We start from the raw sequence: 11076 nt of genomic DNA, 5'->3' as shown, positions 1-11076 counted from the left end.
TTGATGCATAAATCCACTTCCGGGGCCCACTTGGTGTATGCTTGGGCTGAGCTTGATCTATCCACGAGCTGAGGCTTTTCTTGGAGTTGAACTCGAAGTTATAACGTGTTTTGGGCGTTCAACTCCGGATCATGACGTTTTTCTGGCGTTTAACTCCAGACAGCAGCATGTACTTGGCGTTCAACGCCAAGTTACGTCGTCAATTTCCGAATAAGGTATAGACTATTATATATTGCTGGAAAGCTCTGGATGTCTACTTTCCAACGCCGTTGAGAGCGCGCCAATTGGAGTTCTCTAGCTCTAGAAAATCCATTTCGAGTGCAGGGAGGTCAGATTCCAACAACATCAGCAGTCCTTTTGTCAGCCTTTTTCAGAGTTTTGCTCAAATCCCTCAATTTCAGCCAGAAATTACCTGAAATCACAGAAAAACACACAAACTCATAGTAAAGTCCAAAAATGTGAATATAACATAAAAACTAATGAAAACATCCCTAAAAGTAGCTTGAACTTACTAAAAACTACCTAAAAACAATGCCAAAAAGCGTATAAATTATCCGCTCATCAACCTCCCCTCCAAGACCCTTGTTACAATCTTATATGTAAAATTACAGCAACTTATTGGTCTGAGCTTATCGAAGCTTTCCGATTGACTGACTTTGGGTATCAAAACAACAGTAGTTTCCCCTAAGTCCCCAAGTATGAAACCTTCTTCGAAAATTTGCTTCACTACCCCACAAACTTTTTTACTCAGAATCTCCCAGTATTGTTGAAAAAATAACCCATTTAAACCATCTGGTTCTGGAGCCTTCAACCCTCCCATACTAAATACTGCCTCCCTTATTTTCTCATCATTGATTTTTGCCATCAGTTCCTCATTCATCTCTCTAGTGACTCTCCTTGGTATGTCTCTTACGCACTCTTCCAGGTTTCTATCCCCTTCGGAAGTAAACAACTTAGTATAATACCTTTCCACTAACCTCATTATGTCTTCCTCTCCTTATATCCACTGACCTGTTTCATCTTTCACTTTGTTGATTATGTTCCTAATTCTTCTCTGAATGGTTGTTGCATGCCCAACAATTTTTGTTTCCCTCGTCCTGTTGCCAGCTCTTCTTGATCACCTCTTTGCACTCCTCATGCTCTGCCCAAAATGCCTCAAACCTGAATTCTTTTTGTATCTGTCCTCGCGGTTGAGTTTCCAATATAAGCGCACAATGGTCCGAACTTATAGTCGGAGCAGCTTTTAGACTAACGTTTTGGTATATCTGCAACCATTTTCAGTTCACTAACACACTATCTAGTCTTTTCCTGGTTATGAAATTATTTCTAGGATTACTGAACTAGGTGTATTTACTTCCTTTAAAGTCAATATATATTAAACCATTATCATCTACAAACCTTCTAAACGTTTTTAAGAAGATTTTTGGTTGTGGAAGAATACCTACCTTTTCTTCTTGACTTAGTCTATCGTTGAAGTCCCCCAAATAAGCTTGAGGTTCCTCCTTGCTCATGTTACTTACCGTAAGCTCCTGCCATAGTTTCCTCCGCTTTTGAAAAATTGGATTCCCTTACACAAAAATACCCTGCCATTTCAGATCATTATTGATGTTAATAATAGCTTTAATATAGTTATCACACCATTCGTAAACATTAATATTAACATTAGATTTTTATAGTAGACATAGTCCACCGGACAAGCCCTAGAGTTCTACGCAAAATATATTGTCAAAATTCAGCTTCCTTCTTATCCTATTCATTCTTTCCTTATTAGCCCTAGTTTCTATTAAAAATACTATGAGCGGCTTTACTTTTTTACATAGATTGTATAACTCAGAGATTGTCGGGGCAGCTACTATTTTCCGACAATTCCAGCTAATTATACTCAGGACTGAGGTTGGGACATGTTAAAGCCCGCCTCCTCAGCTATTTGTCCTCCCTTGAAAAGTTTAAAGTCATGTATTGCTAGCTGATACTCCCTTGAGTCCAGAGAAGTATTGTTGTTCTTCAATTTCTTGAGCTCTTTATCATCACGCTCCTCCCTCCATTCCCTGTGTGTTAGTAAAGGCACCTGTATAAGTTCTCTTTTCCTTTTTAAATTTAGTTTCATTTCCAGCTTCTTAGCTAGATGTGTTTCCCAATCTGCCTATGCTTCCGTTCTTTTCTTTTGATTTTCATCACTTCCTAACTCGACATAGTAGACATTCTCCCCCGAGAGAGCATGCTGACCCCCAGAATCATGATCTCTATTCTGCGTCTCCTTTAAAGATTTCTTTTGTTTGTCCTCCTCCCTTCCACTCTTTACCAAGGCTTGATCTGGAGGTTTCTTTTGTTTATCCTCCTCCCTTTCACTCTTCAACAAGGCTTGATTTTCGTTCCCTTCCATTCTGCCATCACACACTTGTTTACCCTTGTGTCTTGCTAACATAAGTCTTTTTAATTCCTGGCCTATGGTCTCTTTTTCTACTTTATTCTCCAGGCCCAACCTCTCCTTCGTAATGCTGTAACTATTCACCTTCCCATCCTCTATTATATAATGCTTCAGCCCATTTTCTTCCACGTTCCTTGCATGTAAAATATTTGCCCTTGTATTGGCCCCATTTTCCTTTGTTGGGCCCTTTCCCGTTGACCTCTGTACTCCAATAATTTTTTCTCCCTTCTGGGCCTTATTGATATTGGCCCATTCATTGTTTCTCTCCTTTATCTCCTCAATGAGGCTTTTCAATTTATAGGTTGCTCCTAGGGCAGGCTGCGTATTCCTAACTCCCTAAAAATCGGGAATCTTTGGTACTTTCTCTACCTGCTCTTCTGCCTCTGCCATCTCTTCCTCTCTCCCAGTTTGGTTTTTCTATACACTCTCCTCCCTTATTTTCTGCTACAGAGCCTGTTCATCCCTTATCCTACTCTCCTCCATGCTTTGCTTCTTACCAGTCTCCCTCTCCCGGTTCTGTTGCTCACGCGCCAGCTCTTTTCAGTCCTCACTCTATCGTTGTTGTTTTGAGCTTTCTCCCCCCGCAGTTGACCCTAGTCGGCCATGACCTGATCCCAGACCTGGTGCATACTTCTTCTTAGTGGGATCCCAGCATGGCATGGCTATTGGGTTCTTACATGTCTTCTTCTCATGCCCTAAAATTCCACATTTGAAATAGTAGTTATTCGGCAACCTTTCGTGCCTGAAAAAGACCCACAAAGGAGGCAGCTCCTCCCTGTCTAACCAAAAGCCTGTAGGTAAAGACTTGGTGATGTTGATGCTGATCCTGATTCTCAGATATGATCTCCTCCGAATGTCATCTGTTTTTGGATCTTCTACCTCAGCTAACACTCCCAACATTTCTCCTATGCGCACGCCTGTCTCTTTATCCATGAAGTCATGCGGGATACCATGTATTTGAATCCAAAACTCCATGAAGTCATAATCCACCTCGAACACTGATTCACCCTTCCACCATAGTCTAAGATTGACCATATTTCCTCTAACATTCCATGGCCCGTTCTGCATGATCTGCAGCCCTTTTTTTCTGTCTTTAAAACTGAACAACATCTTCTTCGAACCAATATCAGTAACTTCAACGCCCTATGAATTTTCTCACATTCCCAGTAAAGCATTCTTACATGTTTTAAAACTTATCTCCTTGTCACTTATTATCTTGCCCACTACATTTAAGCAATCTTTCTACCCCAGCTCTCCAAGCTTATTTAGCTTGATTATTTTTCCTTCAATGCTGCTCATGTTGTGGGTTGCTCAATATATATTGTTGTGTTTTATAGGTCTTTTAGATGTTTAAACGCTCATGCTGATGAAATATAGGGGATAGTAGGAGGTTTGTTGTAGGTATTGAAACTGGATGAAACTCCCTTCTGGAGAAGAACCCGAAGTTCTTGGATGACTCTCCTACTGAGAGAGAAAAGCTCCCAAGTAGAGCTAGAACCTTATATTTAAAGTTATGAGGGAGAGGTATTATATTAGCATGTTTGATGGGCTTGAGAAAAGCACAAAAGGATTACTTTTTTTATATCATCATTAAAAATATAATGTATAAGTGATATAAAATCTGAAGGCCCACAAAGCCATAGCAATTACTTATAAACTTTTATTTATAATTGCTTGTATTTAACTTCTAATTTTAGATCAATTTTATTTTCTCATATTAAAAAAATGATAATAAAGTTCCTGATAAATTGACTCAAATGACACTTACCAACCAAAACACAGTGTGGTTGAAAAGATGTCTCTGATCATATTTTGAAGAATATTTACCCATTTTTCTTTTCAAAGATGTTTGAACCAGATATTTTAGTCCTCAACTAAAATTAATTACTCGATTGGTCTCTAATAATTAACTACGTCAGTCATTTAGATTTTTTGTTCCATCAACTCTAACAGAGAACAAAATGGTCCCTAACAACTCTAACAGGGAACAAAATGATTCCTAACCCCCTCTGTTCAAAATCAACACCGTCCTCCTCTAATTTCTATCATATCTCGCATAACGCTGACATTCATACCCTCCTTCTTCACTTTTATAGTCTTCTTCTCCATATTTTCCTTCCTCTTCTTCAGCTCCAAAATCAAGCCATAGTGTAACTGTCACGTGTGTCGCACCTACTTCAACATGTTATAGATCACACATTTTCCAAATCTCTGTGACTGGTACACCCACCTCCTCCGCACTGCATCCACCAGAAGCATCCACCTCCACGTCCTCGATAACAACATCACCTCTAACCCCGACAACGTCCACCACATCCTCATGACCAAGTTTCACAACTATCCCAAGGGTACGCCTTTCTCCACTCTCCGGCAAGTAATATAGATTGTTGGACATTAGGACATCATGAGAAGATTCTCTTTCGATATCATATGCAAATTCTCATTTGAAATGGACTCCAAGTGTTTGATTCCTTCTCTCCCAGAATCCAAACTGGCAGACAGTTTCGAACTCGCATCCAAGCTATCAGTACAAGGAGCAATGTCGTCGTCGCCACTCATATGAAAACTGAAGCGATTACTAAACATTGGTTCGGAGAAGAAGTTGAAGGAAGCGATTAGAGTGGTAGACAATATGGCCATGGAGATGATAGGGCAGAGGAGGAGGAGATGGCTGTGACGACAGGTCTTAACAAATCGAACTTGCTGTCTAGATTCATGGGATCCATTGAAGACAACAAGTACTTGAGAGATATAGTCATTAGTTTATTGAGTATGAATTAGTTGAGAACAAGTTGAGGATTTTTTTTCTTGTAAATATTGAAATTGCAGAGTGTGCATTGTGTAGTTTGAAGTTGCAGTGTTAGACGGTTAGAATTATGAGAAATATAATGAAAATTGAGAGAGAACAGTGTTGTCTCCAAACGGAGGGGCCAAGAACCATTTTATCTCCTGTTAGAGTTGTTAAGGACTATTTTATCTTCTATTAAAATTGACAAAACAAAAAATTTAAGTGACTAACGAAGTTAATTACTAAAGACTAATTAAATAATTAATTTTAATTAAAAACTAAAGTATTTAGTCCAATTTTTTTAAAAACTAAAATAGATAAATACTCTATTTTTAATTTGACTCTTTTAAATTTTATAAATTTTATTCATGAGTAAAAATTACCTCTTTTTACCGTTTGAAAAAAAAAAGGGTGTTTTATGCCCTTATCACGCCAGAAGGCAGACGCCACCCTTAACAATTAACATCATTGACGAATAACATAAAATCTCAAAAGTCTTCGGCACCACTTTGGACATTTCCACCTTCTCTAAACCAGGAGGACACTTACCCCAATTACATTATGTTACAGGTGTCCCCACCCTATCTCAACCTCATTTTCAGGTTTCATTTCTTTTCCTTCTGGAAAATAAAGAAAATTATATATTATATATTATATATATAGTCATTAGCCATGAATGTAATACAAATATTACATTAATATTATATTAAAACAAAATTTTGTAAAATATAACACAAAAAGACTTAATAATTAATTCAGACAATTTGATATATCATTTATTCTACATAAAAAAATTATTTAAATATTATAAATAAATTTATGAGAAAGGTTATGGAGCAGAATTTCTCTAGATTTAATTATAGAAAAACTTTATCATCATCGTGATAATACTAAACGAACTCAATTTTAATTAAGATAAAATAAAATAAAATAATCTCCTCCTTGTGAAAAAAAGGAAGTGCTGAGAACAATTGGTTTTCTATGGGGGACCGTGGACTTTCATCAGTTGAATTTTCAGATCCACCAAACACAAAAAAATAATCGAATTAAACTCACCGAAACACGTAGAGTCGTAGACACAGATAGCAGAAAGATAGGGAAAAAAAAAGGTTGAAACATTTTGAGTTTTTGGGAACACACGGAGACAGAAAGGAAAAGACAGAGAAGAAAAGTCAGAACTGTCGCAAGATTAGAGAAATATTGAAGATTGAAGATTGAAGCTTAGATCAATTTTGTACTTTTAGACCGTAGTAGTTACTTATTGGATGGTTGGTGGTGGTGGAAATGGAGAGAGACCGCCGTGGAAGGCGGCAAATAGTGGCGGCGGCGTGGAGGAGCAGCCACCACAGAGACCGAGCATCACTCTGCCGACACGTGGCGGTGGTGGTGGTTCCATGGAGAGTCTTTTCGGCGGCGGTTTCAGCCCTGGTCCGATGACACTAATCTCAAGCTTCTTCGGCGGCGACGATGGCAATAAGTCGTTCTCTCAGCTTCTCGCCGGAGCCATGGCATCTCCAACGGCGGCGGCGGGGCCCAGTGGCCTGATTGATTCTCCTTCTGCCTTGTTTTCATCTTCTCAGGTAAATAATTAAGCACTCATCGCACCATCTTCTCAGAATGTGTTCGTATTATTATTATTTGGACCTTTGGGAATTCTCTGTTACCTTTTTGGCATCAAATAATTTTTTTACTTTCAAATTTTACTTTTTCTTAAAAATAATTATTTAGTTAAATTTTCAGTAATATTAAATTAGCTTTTAACTAAATTAAAAAACTAAATTTGTCCTTACTTAACCTATCTCGTTTTTCAATCTTGTGTAATGTTTATTCTAATACTATTATTGCGGTTGATATTAACATATTTATTAAGCTTTTTGGAACTTCAATTTTTAATTTATCTCGCATATCATGCTAGTTAGGTAGATACCATAGAGAGTAATATATTATCCTTCTAAGTATTCTCATAATTAATAAAATGGAAAATTAAAGAAGTAATTGTTTTAAATATTTTGATATTTTTAAATATCTTTTTGTACATCATTTTGAAATTTAATATAATGACATTTTTAAAATAATAAGAGTTGCAATATCTAGTTTTAAAATTTCTTTTTGATGACTATCTAGTTTCAAAATTGAGAGTACAAGAATATGTTTAATAGATTATTTTGCTAATATATAAGGGTAGCGGATTGACGAAATATATTAGAAAGTACTTGTTAACAAAATTTTATCGTAATTGGGTAATAATGTGTGAAACATGATGATTTATCAATGTGTGTTTTTTTTTTTTTGTCATTTATTCATCTTATGGGATGATATCTTAAAATTTTATCAAAAATGTTTAATGACAAAAAAATTAACTAAAAACAGTTAAAATTTATTTTATTTAATATTTATTTATTATGGCTTAAATCTTGTCAATGTATCGAAAAAAATTTATTAATTATTATAATAATTAACATTAAATAAGACCAGTTTTGGATGTTATTTTATACATAAAAAGAAAGCTTTTATTACAAAATTGTTAGGAAATTAAAGCTTTTATATAAAAAATTGCTAGATAAACAATTAGTTTTTGACAATTATAAGTGATTATTATATAGAGATGTATATTATGGCTTCTACAAGGATAAACATCTCTCTTGTTTTTAGTGTAATTTTATGTTTTCAACAAAAATCAATTATTTACTTGAGTCTTATTTTAATATACTATACTTAAAAAACCGCTCATTATTTTTGATATGCTCATTATAGTTGTGTAATACGTATAAATGAAGTTTTGGGTGTGTAATATCTAATTATGAAACTCATAATTGGTTTTAAAGAAATTGTTAGTGTGGATTTGTTTAAAATCGTTACCAACGATTTGAATAAAGAGGAACAATAATTAGAAAGCTTTGGATCAATAATTAATGGCTAGAATCAACTTAGAAAATGAGAGTAATGATTTTATGATTGTAGAAATTCTAAAAAAAAAAAATTTGTCTTACTTGAAATTGTTAATCTCATTTTCACAATTTTGTTGTCTCTTTCTAAAATCGTAAATCGCGATTTCTTATGACATTGAAAACTCTCATATCAATGCATTACATCAAATTAGTGTAATATTAATGTATTGCACTTTTTTATTGTAATATCCAAAAAAAATTAGCCTTAAAAAATACAGAAAAATTTGTTTGTTATCTAATCAAATTAATGCGTATAGATTATTTTTAAATGGTGTATTTAAAATTAATTATTTTTATGATACTACATGATTAAATGTAGATGCGAATGGTTTTCTTTAAAAGTAAATATGTGAAAATACCCAAAAAAAAATATATTAAATCTATTTTAAAAAATTAAAATGTTTAACCAACTTAATGTGTTTTAGTAAATATTATGGTATTCCTTTTTCTTATAAAACAAAAGTACATGTTATTAAATATATACTTTTATTAGAGCAAAATTGAACATTATTTATTGATTTAGCTGTTTTTTTAATTATTTTCCTCATAAAATGAAACTCTTAAATACTAATTACTTATACGAAAGGATGGTAATCCATTTGGATAAGCTCTTTGTTAACTTACGTTATTTGATTGAAATGATGGGTGTTATACTTTACATTCAAAAATTGAAAACATCATATACTCGGGACATTGATCTACGTGGGTGAATCGTATTTGCATCTGAATTTGTTTGTATCTTTGTATCATGTTATGTGCAATTGGCCGACCTAGAGTTTTGGGTTTATTTTCTAAACTAAATTATGAATCATTAAATAATGTTACATGCACACATTTAGTTATGTCCTATAACTGTGGGATAGTAACAGTATGTTTAGTTAATACTTAAAAAAATAGGGCGAGGAACTGAGGAAGTGAGGATCCTCCAATGCATATATAAGTTCCGTCACATTTATATTAACTAAACAATAAAACAAATGTTTTAATTAATGCAAACTTTACAAGTTGTTACCTTTGTGATGTGTAATATAAGGATTTGGATCCTCTAAATTTTGAATTTGTATTTTAGAGGGTAAAGTGTGATCTTCTATCCTTGAATGGTTTCTCTCTCATATTTATTATTGGTTCCATCTATGAAATAAATAGTGAGAGATCACACTTTACTTTCTAAAGTGAAATTCAAAATTTAGAGGATCCAAATCCGTAATATAAAGATAATGGCGCTTAAGTCTTGTTGCGACTTGGGACTTGGGAGTGAGATCATTGTAGTATGTAAATACCAAATTAAAGTCCACTGATTAATTATGAGTAAGGAACCATGTTTTTTAAAAATTTTCATAATAGTAGTACTAATAATCATTACAACGAGTATAAGTATAAACTATAAAGTCAAGGCCAATTTTCTTAAAAAAAACAATGGATTAATGATTACACACAATTTTCCATAATCATTTCATAAGGTCTGATGAAACTTTTCTTTAACAATTTTTCTTAACACAATTTTTAAGTATAAACAATTTGTATTAGCTAGAAAGTTAGAAGTTTGATTATTTTTTTTATGTATTTGATGAGTTATTTTAAAAAAATCTAATAAAAATAAGGTTCATACGTGCCTTATAAAACTCTAATTTCTTGATTGTGCTCTTATTGGTGAAAACAAATCATATGTGCCTTTACCTGTGCACAACCCCTTATCTATCAATGCCCACTTTTTCCCTCATTCATGGAACAATTAGAAAAGAACTTGGCTGTCTTGCTAAGTCCGTTCATGCTGAATCAATACGTTCAACCATAATCCATTTTCATTTCATGATCATACACCCTTTTCATTTCTCATTTAAATATTTGGATTGAAATTCGAAAAGGATCATAATCATAAATTGAATTGCCAGATTTAACGCATCTAATATACCAAAGTTTTTCAAAAACCATCAATTGAACATATATAATATACGAGAAAAATTACTTTTGTGTATGTGTTTTTTCTTTCAAATTCTATCCAAGTCCTTCTTTCTAATCTCTATTTTAAACCCCAGTAGATTTTGTGTTATTATGATACTTAATATAGTTAGAGACTTAAAATCGGTTTAGATTGACTTTTGAAAAAATTATTTATTTTTTTATCGTTTTTAAAAATATTTTTAAATAAAAAATTATTTCATATTTAGATATATTTTTTAAACAATTTTCAAATATTAAAAACTTCTTGTGTGTTTTTTTAAAGAAATGTATTGTTGATTTTTGGAAAAAATAAATAATTTATTTTTTTAATAAAAGTGTGTTTTTAAGAGATATATCTAAATATACTTAAAATTTTAAAAAATGCTATTTAAAAAAAATCAGTCAAAGAAGTCAATTCAAACAAATACTTAATTAAAACATTATTTGTACATCGAACATTACTCTTTATACATGACCATGTTTCTGAATTTTTAGCTAGTTATTGTAAGCAACTAAGCATATCATGCATGGTTAAATTGGTGGTGTACATTGCAATATGTCAAAATTAAATCTAAATCATCTAAGAATAGAATATATATATATCAATAGGTGTTGAGATGCAAAGTAACAACTAAAAATATCCATTTGGACAATTCTACATGATACTACAAAAAAAATCAACAATAATAAATGTACATCAAAAGCAGCTACTAAATTAATTATTCGGATAGAATATATGTTAAAATATAAAATATATATCAAAAATGATTTTTCATATATAAATGGATAAATTTGATAACTAATTTTTTGTATTTTGCACGATATTTGAAAAGAATATATATATATATTATGCATGACGAAAGTCAACTACAATGTATTTACGTATAAATATATATAGTTAATTTATTTTTAATATATATTTTATATTTTAACGTGTATTTTATACATATGGCTCGTTTATTAATAAATAT

At 32.8% G+C, this 11076-nt stretch overlaps 1 protein-coding gene across 1 annotated transcript in view; it reads left to right on the top strand.

Moving 5' to 3' along the window:
- The first annotated feature begins 6152 nt into the window (after positions 1-6152).
- LOC107489264 (probable WRKY transcription factor 4) overlaps positions 6153-11076 on the top strand; it is an 8050-nt gene continuing 3126 nt past the window's right edge. Inside the window, exon 1 of the mRNA XM_016110019.3 lies at positions 6153-6796. Within this exon, the coding sequence (XP_015965505.1) occupies positions 6482-6796 (315 nt within the window). The 5' untranslated portion in view covers positions 6153-6481. The remainder of the gene's footprint in view (positions 6797-11076) is intronic.

This window comes from Arachis duranensis, chromosome 5 (assembly GCF_000817695.3).
Source record: "Arachis duranensis cultivar V14167 chromosome 5, aradu.V14167.gnm2.J7QH, whole genome shotgun sequence".
Classification (NCBI taxonomy): Eukaryota; Viridiplantae; Streptophyta; class Magnoliopsida; order Fabales; family Fabaceae; genus Arachis; species Arachis duranensis.
This window is presented reverse-complemented; position numbering and strand designations above follow the sequence as displayed.